The sequence below is a fragment of the Morone saxatilis genome, unplaced genomic scaffold (assembly GCF_004916995.1).
Source record: "Morone saxatilis isolate NCDOM2014 unplaced genomic scaffold, NCSU_SB_2.0 Contig23, whole genome shotgun sequence".
Lineage (NCBI taxonomy): Eukaryota > Metazoa > Chordata > Actinopteri > Moronidae > Morone > Morone saxatilis.
The window spans coordinates 19,416,040-19,436,056 of record NW_023339796.1 but is presented as its reverse complement, the minus strand read 5'-3'; the positions used below and the strand labels follow the sequence as shown (position 1 = coordinate 19,436,056).

The window sequence follows — 20,017 nt, the reverse complement described above, 5'->3', positions numbered from 1 at the left end:
AGATGAGAGATTTCAACTATAATGTGAATAATGCACTGCACTAGGGCCAATAATGTTGCATATTAACGTTACTCACTGAGTGCTGCTTTGGAGTCTCCGGTTCTGTTCAGTTGTACAATCTTCTGTTCAAATTCAGTCTTTACCTCTGATAGAAACACACACATAAACCAAATCAGAACTGAAAACTAAAACATGAATCATCAGAGCCTTGAGCTGAAGTTGACAACTCACGCTCATATCTTTCCTCAAGCCCAGCGCATTCTTCACTTTTTAACTGCAGCTTCCTCTGCAGCTCTGTTGTACAGACAGATGAGGTCAGGTCTTCAAAACTTTCATTTGAAATTGTGCTTTGAAGTTTTATCTATAAGAATAAAACAGACTCACCCTTTATTTCAGCCTGAGCTTTGGTATATTCCCTTTCTTTGGTTTGAAGCACAGTCTGGAGAGCTGATTTAAAACAAAGGCGTGCAAGAGATTTGTGTTAGTGTAAACCACCAATTACTTATCTTATCTGACTTTAACAACAGAAGCGGAGGAGGACTCACTGGTGGCGTCACTTGTTGATGTTGTCTGGTCTGGCTGATCAACCGCCAGCTCTCTCAACTCTTTCATTGTGCTGATAATAGTCATGACTATGAAGTAAAGGAAAAGACTTCAGTATTTGGACTGGGGTGATATATGTATACTGTATGTGGGTGCTTTGGTGTTTCTTTCTTGGTGGAGATAACACAACAGTTAAAGTAGAACGTTTTTCAAATTGATTTAGCAACATTTCAGCAACTGTCTGCAACTTTATTTCTAAAAAGCGGCCAGTGACAAATGTCATAATTTATTCAGACCATCAGGGACAAGGTGAGAAATGTGTTATGTTGTAATTCTTTTCCATGTATGTTGCTCAGAATAATTGCAGTCCGCAGCTCTTCTGCAAACGAAGGAAGTCAGTAGATGTGGCGTGTTATGTTTGACCTTCTCTGTCACTCCTTCTTTCCGGATCTCTGGATTATGGCGTTATCAGTAAGTCAGTATGTAAATACTTTTTTTAAGATTGTAAATATTTAAATCCTCTCCCTATATTTGTAGATCTTTTAAACAACTTTTTATTTCAAATTTGTGCTGTCCCTGTAGGGTTAGTCATGTTTTGGCCAAATAATAATAATGTTCAAAGAGGTTGTGAGTTTCTATGTATACCAATCATATAATGCTTTGCATTTGCACTGTAGTTTGTGGCAGTGCATTTATAGATCAAACAATGAATTATTAAAAGAATAATGAAAAGTGATTGTGGCCAAACAGCTAGGGTGAAGGTGGGTCAATTTTGTGCAGGGAACAACTAGCAGAACTTCCATGGCGGACCAGAGTGAGTCAGTGAAGTGATGTGAGTTATTGAAACAACATTATTGTTGTTGTTGAACTATATTCGTTATGTAGAATGAAAAAAAACGTCAGTTTGGGACAATGGTTGTTAGGTCTGGGACAGTTGAAAGTCAAATTCTGGATGCCCTGCTCATACTTACTCAGTTGTGCCTGAGCATAGTCTGTTTCCTCAAGTTGTTTCTGTACGTTTTCTTGCTGTTTCTTTTCCTTCTCCAAAATAACTCTTAGCTCTAGGATGAAAAAGACAACTATGTATGGCTTTCTGCTGTTAGAGTAACTATAAGATTTGTTTCTAGCTTTATCATTTCATAATTCCACATTGTGACTTGCAACTTCAAACATTCAAGTAAATCGAATTTCATAGAGTCTTGGTTAACCAACCTTTAAGTTGGAAATCACTTGTCTTTTTGGCGTTTGATAATAACTGTCTTAAATTCTCGATCTCGGTCTGCAACTTAAAAATTTCCTTGGCTGGAGAAAAACATGAAAGATGAAGGATGTCAAGTTAATGCTGTAGTAAACACAATAATAACAACACAAAGGTGCATTGTTGAGTTGCACACTTACTAAGATCTGTATTACTCTCCTCACGGTTCAACTGCGAAATCTTCCTTTTAAGGAGCTCAGCTTTTTGCCTCCATTGCCTCTGGTAATCTGAAAAAGAAACATAAAGAATGTCCCATACAAGATAAGGCAGGAACTACTATACTGTGACATCTCAAGACATCTCAAGTATAAGGGCTCACCAATAGTATTAGTTCTGGATTTCTCAATGTGGACACTGATGAGCCTCTGTATCATTGTGATCTTACTGTGCACAGAAACCAGCTCCAGCACTGGAGGACCAACAGAGGACGCACGTTAGAAATGGTTGAATTCTAAAATTTGAAAGGACCAGTGTGTAGGATTTAATGGCAACAAGAGGTGAAGTTGCAGATTGCGACCACGTGAAACCCCTTGATGCGAAGGAGAAACATGGTGGTTCAACATGGTGGCCTCCATGGAAGAGGACCCACTCCCTCTGTAGATAGAAACGTCTCATTCTGAGGTAACAAAAACACAATGGCTCTTATTTTCAGGTGATTATACACTAATGAAAATATACCTAGGAATATTATAATCCATTTCTGCCAATTGATCCTCCTAAATGTTACACACTGGACCTTTAATATTGTTAATCATAATGGAAATATTGACAGATGTAGAGAGGTGTACTGACTATTTGAGCCTGCATCTCTGTTGCCTCGCAACTCACTGATCTTCCTGTCCAGTTGGTCTTGTAGTGCTGATGAGTAGAAAGTGATTAAGCAGAGAACAAATCATAAACACAGACATAAAATGCTAAAGATGGAGTCCTTCCAAACAAAACTGCTAAACTGACCATATAAGATATAAAGCCAGGTGATGTAAAAGTGAGACTATGTAACTTTCGTGAACAGTGGCCAGAAAACAAATGACAATTATGAGATAATGCTAAATGTTGAAATACTGTTTAGTATGAACTACTGAATTTAGCTAACTCATTTAGCTAAAATGCTAAGCTATGGAGTAAGAATGGAGTCATAAAGTCAGATGAGACAGCAAAAACGTTTTCTAACGTTTTCTAACATTAGCCACATACGCTTCTGGTAATACCAGACCAAGGCTGCGGCAGCAAAAAGAGTATTGAATGGAGATTTGTTACACTTCATTTATAAATTCTACTTTTTATCTGTGAAAGGCAGAATGTGTTTTTCTTCAAACGTTACATTGTCTTGCTTCAAATGCACTGCCTGAATTATGGGCAAGCAATTTACATACCTTAGCATTTCAGTATTTCCTTCAAGTGAACAACAACGTACCCATAATTCTCTGGTCGGGTTGAAGACTAGCTCCTCCTCTTCTTGATTTTGCCTGTTCCAAATCCCAGATCTGATTTTGCAGTGAAATGACTTGAAGAACTGAGCACACACAAAAACAAGTCAAATCAGGACCATGTACTACTGTACTGTGTAAGGCTTATATCTAAAGTTTGTACAAATCAAAACAGATCAACAGCCCAGCAATCCTTGAGACTGCCAATAGCTGTTCTACAAATGTCTTGTAAATCATTTTAAAGAGCTCATACTCAGTGAAGAGTTTGTGTGGCTTCTTTCAATCTGCTGCATCTTTTCATTCAGTTCAGTGGTTTTCTCTCGCAGCTGTCTCTGCAACACTGTGAGACATGAAACATTTTAATTCAAAGACATTTAGCCAAAGCCAACAAAGACATTCTCACAGAAGATACCAACAGAATTAGCATAATACAAGATAAATACAAGATATTGGAGAATATTGTATTGACAGTAACAGAATGGTGAATTGAATTGTTAAGACTTTTCCAGTGGATTTAGAGCAATGAAATAACACTTGCCTTCAAATTCAGGAGTAGTTTCAGTAGAATTTGCAGCACGTTTGATCTTCCCCTCTAATGAATTCACCTCCCTGGTGAGTGCAATGGTTTTCAGAACTAGAAAAAGACAGCTATATTAGATCAAACTGAAACTTTAACCCATATGATGACAATAAACAAAAGGTTTAACTCCAAGTCAGGTGAACTTACTCAGAAACATGCCACTGTCCGTCTCGAGAAGCTGTTTCATTTTGTTTTGTAACTGGATCTGATAAGCTGTCAAGGAATTAAAGATATGGTAAAACATTGGTTTATGCTGCCCTAAGTGTATCATTTAAAAATGTGCCATGAATGTATGATTTAAAATCAGAAGCTTACAGTCAGTAATAGTTGATGCTGTTGAACTGCACGCAGCCAGCTGCAGTTTCAGCAGTCTGACTTCACTCCTCAATCCAAAGGCTTCATTACCTGTCAGAGAGAGTACAGGTTATATCGGAGCAACAGTTAACCCACCGTTCCTAACTAACAGTATACCTCAGATTCTAAAAGGATAAATGCTCACCTAGTAGGCTGTTGCGGTGAGTTATCTGCTGAAGCTGGCTGTCAAGCAGTTCCAGCTGCTCCTTCATACCTGACAAGACATGTTAGTAATGTCAGATATGTCACAATATGTTTATATAGGGTTACAGTTTCAGCCTAAACCATTGTGTACATTTACAATGGGAAGTTTTACCGCTGCTAAGGCGATTCATAATGTGCAGGTAAGTATAAAGAACCACTCACCAGTACAGGTTTTGACCGTCGTTGACTGTGAAGGAAAAAAAAAATATTGCATTGGTTGACAAAAATACAAAAAGTAGATTATGTAATAAAGGTTTAACATTGGTAACTTTAACAACAAACCACAGGAGATATGCATTGGCATGAAATTGTTGGATTTGTTGCATACTGTTATATTTATATTCTTGAGATTAATTTCTTCTGGTACTGTTATCTGAAGTCAACAGGACAGAAGACAGAGCATTATTTCCCAAATTGCAATGTAGCCTAATATAAATGTGTTTATCTCCCTCAATAAGTCACAGTTTGGGGGACTCACTGGAAGCTTTGAAGTGATTTGGTCCAACTCTAATTCTCCTGTACGGCCAGTTAAAAGATTCACATTCTGGTGGACTGAGAAAACAGAGAAACTTCAAAATGAACAATTATGTACGTTTTATTTGCTGCTTACTAACCGAGTGCAGTGTGGATGGATTACTGTTCCTTACCATGTCTGTTGTCAGAAGCTTCAAAGACACAACACAGGAGGAAGGGAATCCAAATGAAGTAAGAACCTCCAGCCATTGCACTGTTTGCCTGGTGTCATAAATCTCTTCTTCCAGCAGTCTTAATGTTTTTTATACCGTTAATCGTGAATTAGTTACAGTGTAACAGACATTTTTGTTTATCTTCAGCAAACATTGTGGGGACACAATAAATCAATATGATTGCAAAAGGGGACTCCTTGAAACCAGAAACTGGAGAGAAAAAAAACTACATTCAAATATTGTCTTCAATATTTCAGTATCATTTTAATTAATGCTTAGTAAGGAGGTCATTTCACAAAATTTGAGGTGAAAAGTCCTGAACTCATAACGATAAATTCTGCAAATTGAAACTGACAAACATTGAGTTAATGATTAAAAAGTCTTCCATGAGTTTGTTTTACGGCATGGATGTGGGTTAATAATAACTGTACAAATCACGTGGTAGAGCTAAAATAAAATAAAAGTAAAATACGACACAGCTGTTCTTTAAAAAAGCAAGAAAGAGATAAAGGAATTACAATCTTTCCAAAAGCTAAGAGCCATGTCGTAAACAACATAAAACAGAATCTGCTATCACAAGTCAGCATTTGCTTTATTTGACATTGACAAATGTTGCTTGAAACTCCTTCCAATGTTCACAAATCAGTGCAGGCGTTTCCCGTAAAGTTGATGTGCTAACATGATTGCCTAATGTTTTCGATTGGGGGCTTTTTTGTGATATAAGAGAAGCCAGAAGTTGCTGAGTTAATTAAATGGAGCATTCTGAATGCAGAAAACTGAAACTATAACATCCCATAACAACATGCACACGTGCAACGTCACAGAGTCACTCTCTTCCCTGGGACATGGTGGTGGAACAGTGTTCAATGAGGCCAATCTGTCAAAGATGTACATTTAGCATGATTAAAACTAGAATATGATTTAAAGAGATATTTCACACAAATTACAGAAAAACGTATTTTCTGTCTTACTCTGGGATTTATTCACCCAGGTTTCCCCCTTTGTGATTCCTACCTGGGCGAATGACATTTAGTTTGTGTTGATTTCTTTAAACAAATCTAACAGCAACGTCTCCAGTAATAGATTCCCCTTTACCGTCGTCACTGCAACTGTTTACAGATCTGGTTTCCATATACTTTATATTTGTATATAGCGGCTCCTTTTTACTGTCTCTATTTTTATCTTATCTTTAGTTATATTTTTCTATGCTTCACTGTGATTCTTATGTGCCAAGGCAAACTCCTTGTGTGTGAAAACTTACTTGGTAATAAACCTGATTCTGATTTTGACAGAAGAGGATCCTGAAAAAAAACCTTATTAAATGTTGAGCCTGTATGGGTTTACTGTTAGATTAGAAAAACTGACAAGAAGGGAGGTGTATTCAAAAGCTTTAAACAAGCAAATATATAGCATTCCGCATTGATGTTGATCATGATGAAGAATAAGGTTCCACTTGTTGATAAGGGTTGACTAAAATGTCTGTCCAGCTCATTTTTGATATCAGCAGGGGTGTAGAGGTAAATACACACAGCCTCCCCTCACTAAGAGATAGGTTTATCTGAAAATAGATGAGTGAACTTGCAGCCTCCTTTCAAAGAGGTTGATGACCTGAGTTTACACCCTACTATGTCCCTGACTATCAGGTGATTAAATGCTTACCATTTTCATCCATCCCTTACATATACTGCCTATGATCCATCTGTGCCAGTATTTACAGGCTACGTGTATTTATTTACAACAGCGCCACCATGTGTGAATTATTGTGAATTACCAAAGACGACCACCGTCACTCACCACCAAGATAGTTCACTGATTCTGGCCATTGACAGTATAAGCTAGAAAACGTCACTGGTAGCTCATAACATAACATAAGTACTCTCTGACTGTTCACTTCAAAACCAGAATATCTGGGGCGAATATGGCTGGACATTACTAATGACTGTTTGTTCTCTCATCACAACTATGACTAACGTTCGTCTGTCCCAATTTAGGCGGAGGAGGAAACTGAATCGTCGTCACCTCCACTCACTCTCTGTTTTGTTACGCGAGTTCTCGCGATACCACGGCAGATCCAGTCTGGTGTTTGATAGCCGTAACTGTCACATAGTTGTAGCTCGAGGCGCCACACGGTGTATCATCACCACTGCTCACAGCAGCACTCACGTTTGTGTCGATAAGTTGCTTTGTCGCAGGACTGTCGTTAGGAGTTAACAACCCGCATCCAGCGCTTTGTGTGGAATAAGGTATTGGTGTTCTTTTCTTTGTTTTCTTTTACAGTATACAGTGTTAAATAGCCGCAGAGTGTTGCCCCTGATAGGCGTGAATTGGCATTTAATCAAAATGGGAAAACGTGTCGTCGGTTTATCTGAGAAGTCTTTCTCGTGAAAGGGTTTATGTTACACCAACTATTCTGTTTTATGACGGCAATAAATTCGTCATAAAGTTGTTAGCAGCAAAGGTTTGGCTGAAATGAAGAGAAAAAAACAATTGTTCAAAATAAATTAGCTCGTGTTTCATAAGAACGATGAAAACCACGAAAACATGAGTAAAAATAGCTCTTTAACGTTACATCAGAAGAATGTGTCCTGGTATAACGTCAGCAGATGTTTTGGGTGTATCAAAACAATACGTGGGTTTTCCTCCTGTATACAATATAGCAGTAGCCTTGCTATGTCTTTATACAGTGTAAATATATACTTTTACAGTTTGGGCAAAGTTTACATTTAGTTCCTGATACATCATTTCACACAGAGTCTTATATCCTTCATCGTATGTCCTTATATCAGTGTCAGCTGCACATTCACAATGTTGTGTAACAGTGACTGGACCTAATGTTGTGTAAGGCAATAAATAGCTCCTTTAGAGTTACACTGAACTATGGACAGTGGAAGGAGGTCATGCAATTTTTCTACCTTTATACAGCCATGTTGCAATTTCTTTCCCAGTTGACCTTTACTTGTAGTCGTGTGTGATTGTGCTGCCTGCTTATCCTATGTGGTGTTGTCTCCTCTCCCAGAGAAAGTATGTCCCTGTCTGGCTGGGTGTGTGTGGTAACAGGTGCCTCCAGGGGTATCGGAAGAGGAATAGCTCTCCAGCTGTCTGAGGCGGGAGCCACCGTCTACATCACAGGGCGCCAGGAGAACAGTCTGAAACAAACTGCTGCACAGGTAAAATGCTGAGCTTGAATTTGTTAGGAGCGCTGTGTCAGACCGATATTAGGTAGAGTGACAAAAAGCAGTGTCCGTTAACCTCTTCGATCTATTTGTGATCCGTAGGCTGAGCTCCCAAATATGCAAATTCCTCCCTCCAGTACAAAATCGGTGCTCTTGAAATGTGAGTGTTTCAGTCAGAATTTGTTTGTTCTCAGGTTAAGGAGAGGGGTGGAGACTGTGTGCCAGTTATCTGTGATTCTACAAATGACAAAGACATTGAAGAACTGTTTGAGCGGATCAAATGTGAACAGAACGGCCGGCTGGATATCCTGGTTAACAATGCCTATGCTGGAGTACAGGTAGGTACACTGCACTGTCGTGAAACACTACTTGGTGTGTCGCAAACTTAATATAGTAGAATTACTTGCGGATTATTTGTTACTCCAGGCTATCTTTGAAAGTATGGGGAAGAAGTTCTGGGAAACGGATCCGTCTATGTGGGACTCCATCAACAACACAGGCCTCAGGTATGGTTTTTTTTGGGGGCTTATTCATGTCTGATAAATTAACTGAGTCACTAGCAGCAAGCTGCTTATTCATCTCCTCGTGCGTAGTGACAGATATCCAGACATTACTCAACTTGTTTTCGACTTCTTGCGTTTAGTGGGAATTTTCTGGAACACATTACAAAACAAGAAACTGGGGGCATGATGTGACACATAGTGTGATAAGTTTACTGTAAATTCAAGCAGTATTCATTTGCACTGTGTAAAAGGGAGTGGACAAAAATGATTTGACTTGTTTCCATTTTTATTTATCTGGCAGGGGCCACTATTTCTTCTCAGTTTATGCATCCCGGTTGATGGTGGCTCAAGGTCGGGGTTTGATAGTAACCATTTCATCTATGGGCGGGCTGCGGTACCTCTTCAATGTGCCATATGGCGTTGGTAAAGCCGCAGTAAGTTCTCCTCTCATTAAGTCCTATGTTATTGAAAGCCAAATCACATTTAGTTCAAGTACATGTATTGTATAATTAGGTCAGAGTAATAGAAACCTGTTTGTTTCCAGTGTGACAGGCTGGCAGCAGACATGGCTGTTGAGCTGAAAAACAGGGGAGTGGCTTCCATCAGCCTGTGGCCGGGACCGGTGCAAACGGAGTTGGTGTCTCAGCTCGTGCTGGGGAAAGACGCATCACAGAGCGTGAACTCTGAAGTCTCTGGGGTTTCTTTTCCTCAGTTAAAGGATGTGTTTGCCAATGGAGAAACCACGGAACTGAGCGGGAAGTGCATAGTCAACCTGGCAAAAGGTGGGATTACACTGTACAAGATGGTAGATCCGTCAGACTGTTTAATAGTAACTAATAAAAATAATTTCTTATTTCTTTAAAAACTAAGCATATTGTTTTTTTCTTTCTGTCCAAAAGATAAAAATCTGATGTCACTGACTGGGAAAGTCCTCATGACCTGTGACCTGTCCAGACGCTATGGGATAAAAGATATTGATGGTAAGTGCCTATTAGTTTTTTATATATATTTTTTAAAAGTTACGTTTACGTACAGACAATGATTCTAATATTTACTTTAACTGTTTATTTTCAGGACGGAGTGTGGTTGATTTCACTTCCCTAAAATTCCTCGTAACCCAAGTCCCATATCTCTCCTGGCTGTCAGCTGTTGTCCCTTCATTCCTACGCCTGCCACGCTTTGTGCTCAGCCTGGCAAATAACCGGTTCTAAACATTTCAAACATTATATCGGTACTGAAGTGGCAATTTCATACTGTGTTTCAACCACATGGTTATAATTCTAGCTAAACCTAAAGTTGTCATGTCAGTGGCCCAGATTACTGGGGGCTGAAGGATGACAAGAACCAAAACAATTCAGACTGACTGATATTTGCTGAAGGAATATTGTTTATGTGAATATACAGCCATTCCTACTTGAATACTTAATGAAGGTCTTTTTATGAAGTTTGGTAAACATGAAGGATGCTTTAGCATATTTTCTGTATTTAACACTAATATCAACTGTGGGTGAAGCCACACAATGTGAAAATGGGACTTTATTATTATGTTATGCACTTTCTTAAGTGGTAAATAACAACGATCACATTATATCAAAGACACATTTTATAAACGTATGCTTGTGTATTTTTTCACTTACTTGTTATATTTCTATTAAATCTATGTATACATATATACTAAACTACTATTACTACTGTACTTGACTGGCTAACAACTGGTTCAATAAAGAAATGTTAACTTGCTACTGTTTACACTTGTCACTCCTTTTTACAAAATAAAAGATAGCATCTCCAAACTGCAGAAAGATGAATATTTACATCTTGTATATATGATACTATTATTTAGCATGAACAAGTTATTATAAATGCTACAGAGAAATAAATGACCAACTTACAGCTGGATTATTTTCTTCTTAGAACTTGGGTTTATCACTATGTCTAAACCTCTATGGGTCTTAATTCAAGTCAATTATTTGAACCATGTTTTTACAGAAGCCTAGAACAGACAGACCAAACGCTGTCTATAGGGCCTTTTACATTATCCCTGCACACTCGTCCTATAAATGTTACATTTTCTTTTCTTTTTCAACCTTAAAATTCCAGTGTGTAACATTTAGGCGCATCAATTGTCAGAAATTGAATATAATAAAGTTACAGGTATGTTTCCATTCGTATATAATCACCTGAATATAGGAGTTGATCTGTTTTTGTTACCTTAGAATGAACAGTTTTTATCTACAGGTGCCGTCAGTCTTCTTCCCGAGAGTTTGCCATGTTGAACCACCAGGTTTCTACAGTAGCCCAGAACGGACAAACACAGGCTGTAGATAGGGCCATTTGTGTTTTTCATTAGTTTGGCTGCCACTGTTGTTTCTCCCACACACTTCACAGCCCGTTCTCATTCCCAGGTCATCAAATACAGACGCCTGTGGGGTTCAGTTAGGTCCTTTAAATCAGTTTGGAGCATTTCAGGGACACAGCCACACCACCAAACCCCAAATTACTGCTGCAATGAAAGGTTTACATTTCAAATGAAATCGAATGATTTAAATCCTGTTCCAAAGCCTTCTCTGTAGTAAAGGCAAATAAAATCATGGGGAAATACTATCTTCTTTATGGAGTTACTCATGTGTACAAAAGTAATTACATTTAAATATACTGCAAGTCTAAAACTAATAACAAATATCAAGTGTTAAATGTATTAAATGCACAATATAACTTATCCCAGGTTGCAAAAATGCATAAAACTAGTACCCTGAGTGGTAGAAACTAATAATAAGGATAGTCCAAGAACCTTTCAGGGGTCTTGGGGGAGGCTGTGCGTAAATGAAAAAAAGAAAAGATGAACCTCCTGTCCCTTATTGCTCTCAGTTGGGACAGCAGCGATCGGGTGAATTCAGTGTTTACATGTAACGCCATGATTCCCGTTGTGAAATCCTATCAGATGTTTGTGGGCCTGATTGTTGGTGGGTGGTTGACGTGAAAATGTTTAGCCTACTGCCACGGATTTATTATACAGGCGCCTCCCCCCTCCAATCCATGGCCTGCTCTCCCAGACTGGCACACCCACCCCGCCGTCACTGTGGGAGAGTCAGTTGGGCCTTGTGGGCTTCCTGGTCCTCAGCTCCGCCTCGCCTCGATCTGGCCGGACAGGGAAAACACTTCTCAGTTAAAGAACAAAAGCAACAACGGATGGACCGAGAAGGGGCGAAGTAACGGAGACTCACATTCGGACCTGAATCTCACGGATTGGGAGATTTGAGCCCTCTACGGCAGGATTGAGCCGACGACTGAACTCCTACGAAAGGCGACAAACTTGGTCGCCTCGCATCTTTGTATCCCGACAGTAATCCGTCGAGGTGCTTGATAAATAAGACAAGGGTCAAACAGACAGACGGACGGTATTGTTTCCCTGGTCTTCCGCTAAACTTCGGCCATAAAGAAGCGGAGTGGAAGAGGGGAAACTCTGGGTTCCTTTTGTTTTCTTTTCGCTCAAACGGACCTCGGGGATAAAGGGCTGTTTGGGCATTTTCGGTAAGTTTATTTTTATGTTTCACTGAAGCGTGTCTGACGGTGGAGTGCGCCTGTGCAGTGTGAAGCGTTTTAGTTGGTACGCCATAAAGGGGGAGACACTGGACTGCTACTGGCACACTGCTCAACTTTTAGAGCTTTTTGTTACACTAAAACAAAAATACTGCGTCGAAAGTCCTACTGTGAGTTAAAGTAAAAGCCCGGACACTGGGGAGGCCACCGCTTGATCTCATCCCAATGAGTTTCACTGTGTCACGAATGACTAATACAGTGATTTCATAATTGTTTGCTCATGTTTTTGGCACACTTAAACGTTTCTTGCGTGGCTCAAGCGACCCAAATCGTCGGCCATGGCGTAACCTCTTAAACTAAATGCGCAACATTTCCCCTGCTGTCCCAAATAAAGAACAATTACTCACAAATGAAGAGTACATAGGGTGATTACCTAAAAGACACTGTCCAGTTAGTAGTTACAGGACACCTGATTCATAGAATTAAGTCATAACTGCAATGGGTCAGAAGTGTCAATAAATACTGGTCAGGAAATATATCAATTAATTAGCCTACAATTCATTGTATATAGCCCTTTAACTACCAAACAGACATTTACAGTGTGATAAGTGTTGGCTTAACACCTGTTGCTTAAAAACTAAATTAAATTTATACTAATGTAGTTTTTCAAGCCTTTTTTCATGAGGAATATTTGAGTGTGCCCAGACTTGGACTTCAGTATAAGTAATGCAACCCATTTCTCCTTCCCCAGGTTTCTCTTCTGGTATCAGCCTTTGTGAAGAGGCTACACTTCAGTTTCGGGACAGAGAACTTGGGAGTGGAACAAAGCCTGACTGGAAAGGGGTGATAAAGTAAGACTGTGATGGATTTCTCGTAGATTCCCCACACTCCCACCCTCTGCAACCAATCCCCCCACTCACACAAAACAAAAGTCAGTCACCACACTTTGGGGGAGGGGAGCCCAGTCTGGACAGAGTCTACGACTAGTTTCATTGGGAGTTCAGAATTAGGAGTGCAAAGTAGGGGGGAGGGGGAACAGCTGTCAGATAATTGACTTTGAGAATGAATGAGAACAGAAAGTTCTTAAAACATCATAATCTGTACTCCTGGCTGTGCTCCTCAGACGGAAATTTCCTTTCCTTACAGTGATCTTGCCTGGCGGGAAATAACGCATTGTTTCTGTTTCTGTTCTAGGTGAAAGAGCCTACTTTAATATCCCAGATGGCGACCTACAGTGAACATAATGGAAATGGACTTCTTATAAGCATGAAGGAGCCTTTTCAAGGGAAAGTCACAAAGATAGAATGTGAAAGAAAGCTTGAAGTTAAACGCTCCTCCAAGGATTTGCGCCACTCTGCTAGCCCAGCTGAAAGCAACGCAAGTGGCGTGGCTAGTTTCACCACTAACCACAACTCTGTTGTGTGCCTGCCTCTAGTGTCGGAGGGATTGAAATTGGTATGGACACAATCGGATCAAACCCGTGAACTTGACACAATCCCCGAGCTGGTCCAAGCCTTCAACTTATTTCCATACCCATCATCCCGTGAAGTGAACACGCTGGCCCGGATATGTGCCTTGCCACTGGACAAAGTTAAGGTGTGGTTTATGGTGCAGAGAATTAAATATGGTATCAGCTGGTCCTCAGAGGAGATAGAGGAGACACGGCGGAAGCTAGCAGTACCCGAGCTTTATGATGACTCTACTGAAACAAACGAGGAGGCCAAAATAAAGAGCAAGAGTAAAGGTTATGAGGAATTGGTGATTGAGGATAAGGATGGCAATGAAGAAGAGAATGCTCTCTCCAGCATCACCCCCCAGAATAAGAAACCAAAGTGTGAGTCACCAGATTCCTATAAACCAGCCAAACCCAGTGCCCCATGTTTCAGTTCCACCCTCCCGCCTCCTCAGGATTCATACTTCTACCGCCCACCAGCGGACACACCAGCAAGCACAGCAACCGATGCCTCCCTTGACCTTTCAGAGTCATCTTCGCGACAGCACCGTCACGGGCGCTACAAAAAGTCTAAAGTTCAACTTGCTGCTCTTCGAAAAAGCTTTCTGAGAGAGAACTGGCCTGCAGAGGCAGAGCTTAGACGTTTGCAGGAAGAAACTGGGTTGAGCCGTAATGACATTCGTAAATGGTTCAGTGACAGCCGATACCAGCTTAGGGTTGGCCGAGGAAGCCTGGCAGCAGCCCAGAACTACTCTCAACACACTGCAGTTGGAGGTAAACAAGATCAACAAATACAACCGCTTCCACTCACTACTCAAAAGACTCGTCCACCTAACGGGGTGAAGGGCCCTGACAGTGCCCGTGCCAGTGGGATTAGAAATTCACATTTCTTTCAGACCTTTTTATCAAACAGCCTGGAAGCATTTGGGGAAAGGGTTCTTGAGGCAGATGGGTATGATGGTTTGGATGAGCTTTCTGGTGATGGGGACAGTTTTAAAGACGAGGAACAAAGTGAAGAACAACCCTTACAACTGACCAAGACCTGTAAGATTGAGCCAGATGTTCCACAGGAACCATCAGGTACATTAAAATCCTCTCCCTACTCTTCCCCCTCTGGCAGCCCACCACTGACTGCCTCACCCAATAAACCGCTTTCAAAGAGCATCAGCACATCAAAGAAGTCAGTCCACTCAGCCAAAGCCAGTCCCTCACAAACGCCCTCGCGCGTCTCAGGCGCTTCCACATCCCCTGCCCTCACTCCTGCTGGGCGACCAAGAAAGACCAAGGAGCAGTTAGATGTGTTAAAGCAGCACTTCTTACGCTGCCAGTGGCCCAAGAGTGAAGATTACACTGAACTTGTTAAGCTTACTGGTTTACCCCGCGCAGATGTTATCCAGTGGTTTGGGGACACCCGGTATGCCGTTAAAAACGGCCAGCTGCGCTGGGTGAAGGGGGTGCGTGATCAGTTCTTGGCAGAACTTGCAGCCCAGCAAAGTAGCAGTGGTTTAACTAACGGAAGTGGCTCTGGGTCTTCTACTCGAGGGGGCCGCAAACGAAAATCTCAAGCAAATGCAGCAAGTACAGATACCCCTGATATCCAGCCATTGGTAACATATTACCTTTCAACAGGCCCACTACATGAAAAAGACCTTGACACTCTATGCAAGAAATCAAGAATGAGCTACCAGCAAGTGCGGGATTGGTTTGCAGCTCAGGATGTAGGGGAGACTGACCAAGAACCTACTGTTACTGATTAAGACACTGGAACTAGACCCAAAAACATTTATAAAAGTTGGTTGAGTGCTCCTCACATCGGTTGCACCAACGAGCATAGTTATTACTTTGGTTTAAATTGCTTTAATTGAGGCAGGTTTGTAACATCCAGTCTTCCCAGTCCAAGCCCAAAGTGAGGTTTGTGTTTTTTTACATATGCTGCATTTCCTGCTTATCCTAATATATTTGGACTTGAATTATAATTGTGCTGCCTGTGTTGCTGGAAATAGGACAGTAACTCGTACACTGGTTTGCTATATATTTTTTTTTTTTTTTTTTAAGCTTATTTTGTTTAGATATCATTACTACATATATTTTAGTATGCTATTGTAGCAGTATAATTTAAACTGGTTGTACTTTTGGTACCTGACTGTAAGCAGGCAGATAACTAACTGCTCCAGAAAAAGATCTCTATGTTGATGAATTTGTTGACTGATCACTGTGTGTAATCATTCCTTTACAGCCAATAATAATTCCTTATCATGAAAAGCACACTGGACATGTACACTTTAAATTGACATCTTGCACTTTGGTTTTAGAGCCTGCTGCCATTATGTTCATTAAATCCAATTCTTTGACAAAAGATGAGTTGCTAACTAAACAGTGTCATTCTTGATCCCTTAACACTGAAACCAATTATCATGCCTTTTGAAAACCGCATGATGCATCTAATTCTTCTACTGTCTACAGCACATTTCTGTAACACATTTCCAATTCTCTTTTCGACGCTCTGCTGTAATACTTGATTTACTATTTGAATACTTTGCTTGTCATTTGCACCTTTTTAACAGTAAAGGCTAACAGAACTAAGAAAGCAGCAATCACATTGACATCATACAGATGTCAGAATTGCCAACTTCAGTTTTGATTTGCACTCATTGATTCAGTCAGTATTTTTACATCTCTTTTGTCTTTGTAGGTGTAGGGTGTGAATTGATGGTTTATAATATAGACAAAGTAGAGAAGATGACTGATGGGGGTCCATGTAGTGCATAAGTAACAAAGGGTTTGCATCCAAAGAGAAAAAAATCTGTTTCGTGTTCAATCGGATTATGAATTTTAGCACAAACATTATACATCCATCAGTTCAGAAAAAAAAAAACTATAGTTCTTCTTAGTTGACCAACAGGGGTGAAGTGGCTTACATGAAGCCAGTTTAGTTCATTAGAAATGTCTGGACAGAAGTTAGATGACCAGATTGTTGGTAAAGCAGTGTGCATCACTGTGGTCTGTCATTCTATTAGTAATGAAAAGTTAATGTAAGTGTCATGCTGTGAGGAAATGTCCATAACAATTAGTGTCTTCCTTTGCAGATGTTTTCAATGTATTTTTATCCTGTTCTCATTTGCACAATTGTGTCACCGGAAACCAGTAAAGGATTTGCCTTTATAATCATGTGTGCAAGAAATGTTTTTTGTGTGCTGTAATGACTCAAACTGATACTGATTGATTTTGAAATTTATTTTTTCATCAATGTAAATTCTGTGATGTGAGAAGTGGCTGTGTAATTCATCTGCAGAAATGGTTCTGATATATATTGCTGCTAATAATTGTGCTGCCAGAAAAAAAATGAGTCAACCAATGACCAGTAAGATAATGTAGCAGGTTAATTCCTAAACAGAGAAACCATATGGTACAACGTTCACATAAACGTAACAATTATTAAGTACCTATACCCCACAACGTACAAGACACTTAGTCATTGCTGTTTCTGGGCAAAAACCAATTTATAATCACCCAACAAAGACGTGACAGTCCTGATGAACTTAACTGACAAAAATATCCCCAGGGGGCCATTTCATTAACGCCTGGGTGAGTGTATTGATAATCCACTCATAAACTGGAACTGGAAAACATTAGGAGTCTGACGCTGAGTTCTGAGGATGACAGAAATGCACTGACTTAGCAATGTCATGAGAAAATCTTCCCATTAAGAACATTTCGAAATGTAATACAATGTTTTCATGGCAGAAGTTATTTGGAAAGCATTTCTTACCTTGTAGGAGTGCTAAAGGATGTGGGTGTGCCTTTTTAATACAGAGGAGTGAAAGGATTTTGATTAAAGATAGAATGCATTTGATTTGTGAGTTGATTAAATAGTGTATCCTGTAAAATCATGGAACCTACGGTAGAGCTACAGCCACACTTACTGTGTACATGTTCATGAAGAGAGCTGTGGGTGGAGGTTGCTGATCCTGGAGTCTGACAAAAACAAAGTATTTCCTTTATTTTATGTAAAACCAAATTTGCTCTATAAAATGCTGTATATAAACGGTATGTTTAATGATTGCAAATGAGGGTTTCTTAGTAAATACTTTTGTTTCTGACATGACAACATGAATGTACAGCAGGTTTGTAACATATTACATGGAGCCATTATAACTTCAAGACTTACTCTGAGGGAGGACAGACTGGGACCTCTGTCTCTGGCCCACCCCTGCAGCTCTGCTGAGCCTATTTGACTAAAACCAAGACAACGTGTTAAGGCCTACAATATTTTGCCATTTTTTTTAAAGTATAGACAAGATGAAGAAGTGAAAAAGCATGAAATCCACTAGAGCCTGACCTCCTACCTCATGGTTCTTGAACGAGGGGTGACTGGTAAAAGAAAATGTGTACAAGCTCCTCATCAGCTCGAATCAAAACATTTTAAATGCACTACCAACACTAAAACATATGAACTAACAATTCAACTTAAATCACTGGGTTTACCTGGGGAGGTGACAGCCACAGGGAGTGACATCCTTTGAGTACTATTTATGAGATAGAAAGTTATTATTAAAAAACTTTAATACAAGAAAGTTTGTTAAAATGTGTTCAATTAAACATGACAATGCTGAAATATAAATTGGTTTTACCCATCTATTTGAAACTGTCCTGGAGAAACCTGTGGCAGAAAGTGTGCAGAATAAATTAGATTAGTAACTTATTACCTGAATACTGGCTTTTTTGGCAACATTAACTTTTTCTTTATTAGACTTTTGGAACACTTACCCTCCTCTGAGAAAGTGGCTTTTTCAGTTCAGCAGTCTCCCATTTCAGCTCTGAAAGCTTCTTTTTTAAGTCACCATTCTCTCTTTTCAGCTCGGAGAGTTGCCTTGCGATAACAGACGTGGAAAGAATAGCGTTGCAATCTGGGTTTTATTTTCACAGCCACAGAAGAATAATAAGATATTAAAATCACCCGTAAGCCTGCTCAGTGACTTCCTTCAGGCGCCTTTCCAGTTCAACAGATTTATGCTTGAAGTGCGCCGTGACTTTCTCCATTTGTGTCCGCTGAAAAAGCGCAATCTGTGGAGCAAATCAAATAGTCTCTCAGTGAAAATATAACAATGTAATGTATGATTTACTATGTAAATCATCTCTGGCTTTTGGATTGTGGCCCAAGGATTCCCAAATGATCATACAAGGATCCTAAAATACTTTCATTCTTGTCAAGTATCACTCTAACTGAAGCAGTCTCTTGTTAAATAACTCACTGACTGGTTATTAATTGACTGACTGCTCTGACATTTAACATCCTAGTATAGCAATTAAAAAGGGCAGCAGCAAAGGAGCTTGGGGGAAACCCTGCACACAGGAGACAGACCTGTGAAATGTGCTCCAGCCGTGATTGGATGAGCTTCACAGGGTCCTTGAAAAACACCTTTTCATGTGGCTTCATCTGAAATAGAACATTTGTGCAAATATAATGCATTGTGAAATACAGTCATTCTATGTTGGTGTCAAACTCACCCACCTCATCTGTGATGGGCAGATAACTGCAGCTGGCCCCACACACGCTGCACTGCTCTATGGGAAAAGACAATCACAAGAGGCATACAATGGCTGAGACTCTGTCTTATCCGAGCCATGATGCTAAATACTCATAGTCAACAAGTGGAAGCAAATTAACTTAGCATGCAGAGTAAATAGTATAGAACCCTTACTAGATTTAATGCATGCTTCACAGCAGATGTGGCCACAGCTGGACACAGCAAATTTCGACCCCCTCCTTGTGAAACACTGATTACAGTGGAACCAGTCCATTTTCAGTCCTGTGGGTTTCCCCCCTCTGCAAACAAACACAAGATCACAATACACAAATGTGATTATGTAACATTCAACATTACAGTATTTGACCATAAGTATGTGGAAACCCCAGGCCACATACTACAGTATTGTGAGCTTTTATGGCTATTATCGGGTTGTTTTCCTGGTTTGGGCTTGGTCCCTTACAACAAATTATGCAAAACCTCAATGTTACAGCACACCGTGATCTTTAAGACTAGTGTTCCTCAACCCGGGTCCTCCTGGGGACCCACCACCCAGCATGGGCCCTCTTCCAACATACCTGCTTCAAATGAAAGGGGTGTGATCAGGCTTCTACAGAGAGGACGAGCTGAATCAGGTGTGTTGGAGCAGGGAAACATCTAAAACATGCATCAGGATTGAGAAAAACTGTTTTAGACAAAAGTGTGGTTCCAACTTTGTGAAACAATCTGGGAAAGGCCCTCTCCTGTTTCAGCACAACAATAAAGTTG

General features: G+C 40.1%; 4 protein-coding genes across 4 annotated transcripts; 2 read left to right on the top strand and 2 right to left on the bottom strand.

The window, feature by feature from the left end:
- Positions 1-68: 68 nt before the first annotated feature.
- Positions 69-5,248, bottom strand: LOC118334821 (E3 ubiquitin-protein ligase BRE1-like 2). Its single transcript, XM_035670893.1, has 18 exons — positions 5,014-5,248; positions 4,845-4,918; positions 4,529-4,553; positions 4,308-4,376; positions 4,124-4,213; positions 3,956-4,021; positions 3,767-3,862; positions 3,482-3,568; positions 3,216-3,314; positions 2,594-2,659; positions 2,121-2,210; positions 1,942-2,028; positions 1,756-1,845; positions 1,515-1,604; positions 546-632; positions 385-447; positions 232-294; positions 69-145 (listed from the first exon to the last, which is right to left on the bottom strand). The coding sequence occupies exons 1-18, from the start codon at positions 5,087-5,089 to the stop codon at positions 69-71; spliced, it is 1,395 nt and encodes a 464-aa protein (XP_035526786.1). The 5' UTR covers positions 5,090-5,248.
- Positions 5,249-7,135: 1,887 nt separating this feature from the next.
- dhrs1 (dehydrogenase/reductase (SDR family) member 1) lies at positions 7,136-10,468 on the top strand. The gene is made up of 8 exons (XM_035670394.1): positions 7,136-7,295; positions 8,069-8,219; positions 8,420-8,563; positions 8,652-8,731; positions 9,030-9,162; positions 9,273-9,510; positions 9,628-9,708; positions 9,803-10,468. Exons 2-8 carry the CDS (start codon positions 8,076-8,078, stop codon positions 9,937-9,939), a joined length of 957 nt encoding a protein of 318 aa, XP_035526287.1. The 5' UTR covers positions 7,136-7,295; positions 8,069-8,075; the 3' UTR covers positions 9,940-10,468.
- A 1,323-nt stretch (positions 10,469-11,791) lies between these two features.
- On the top strand, positions 11,792-15,792 carry homeza (homeobox and leucine zipper encoding a). Its single transcript, XM_035670392.1, has 3 exons — positions 11,792-12,259; positions 13,020-13,119; positions 13,463-15,792. Exon 3 carries the CDS (start codon positions 13,490-13,492, stop codon positions 15,476-15,478), a length of 1,989 nt encoding a protein of 662 aa, XP_035526285.1. The 5' UTR covers positions 11,792-12,259; positions 13,020-13,119; positions 13,463-13,489; the 3' UTR covers positions 15,479-15,792.
- Positions 15,793-16,940: 1,148 nt separating this feature from the next.
- Positions 16,941-19,906, bottom strand: LOC118334479 (RING finger protein 212B-like). The gene is made up of 13 exons (XM_035670395.1): positions 19,828-19,906; positions 19,424-19,548; positions 19,234-19,286; positions 19,084-19,158; positions 18,679-18,785; positions 18,489-18,591; positions 18,353-18,381; positions 18,207-18,247; positions 18,068-18,092; positions 17,890-17,956; positions 17,645-17,696; positions 17,491-17,521; positions 16,941-17,371 (listed from the first exon to the last, which is right to left on the bottom strand). Exons 2-13 carry the CDS (start codon positions 19,521-19,523, stop codon positions 17,296-17,298), a joined length of 759 nt encoding a protein of 252 aa, XP_035526288.1. The 5' UTR covers positions 19,524-19,548; positions 19,828-19,906; the 3' UTR covers positions 16,941-17,295.
- Between the last annotated feature and the right edge of the window lie 111 nt (positions 19,907-20,017).

Bases quoted from the DNA above. Each gene is read 5' to 3' on its own strand.
- LOC118334821 (XM_035670893.1), bottom strand. From the start codon at position 5,089: ATGGCTGGAGGTTCTTACTTCATTTGGATTCCCTTCCTCCTGTGTTGT. The intron at 4,214-4,307 runs GTGAGCATTTAT...TCTCTCTGACAG, and splicing joins TCACCGCAACAGCCTACTAG to GTAATGAAGCCTTTGGATTG. The intron at 3,569-3,766 runs GCAAGTGTTATT...CATGTCTCACAG, and splicing joins AACTACTCCTGAATTTGAAG to TGTTGCAGAGACAGCTGCGA.
- dhrs1 (XM_035670394.1), top strand. From the start codon at position 8,076: ATGTCCCTGTCTGGCTGGGTGTGTGTGGTAACAGGTGCCTCCAGGGGT. The intron at 8,220-8,419 runs GTAAAATGCTGA...GTTTGTTCTCAG, and splicing joins TGAAACAAACTGCTGCACAG to GTTAAGGAGAGGGGTGGAGA. The intron at 9,163-9,272 runs GTAAGTTCTCCT...GTTTGTTTCCAG, and splicing joins ATGGCGTTGGTAAAGCCGCA to TGTGACAGGCTGGCAGCAGA.
- homeza (XM_035670392.1), top strand. From the start codon at position 13,490: ATGGCGACCTACAGTGAACATAATGGAAATGGACTTCTTATAAGCATG.
- LOC118334479 (XM_035670395.1), bottom strand. From the start codon at position 19,523: ATGGACTGGTTCCACTGTAATCAGTGTTTCACAAGGAGGGGGTCGAAA. The intron at 19,159-19,233 runs GTGGGTGAGTTT...GTTCTATTTCAG, and splicing joins ATCTGCCCATCACAGATGAG to ATGAAGCCACATGAAAAGGT. The intron at 18,248-18,352 runs GTAAAACCAATT...TCTCATAAATAG, and splicing joins GGACAGTTTCAAATAGATGG to TACTCAAAGGATGTCACTCC.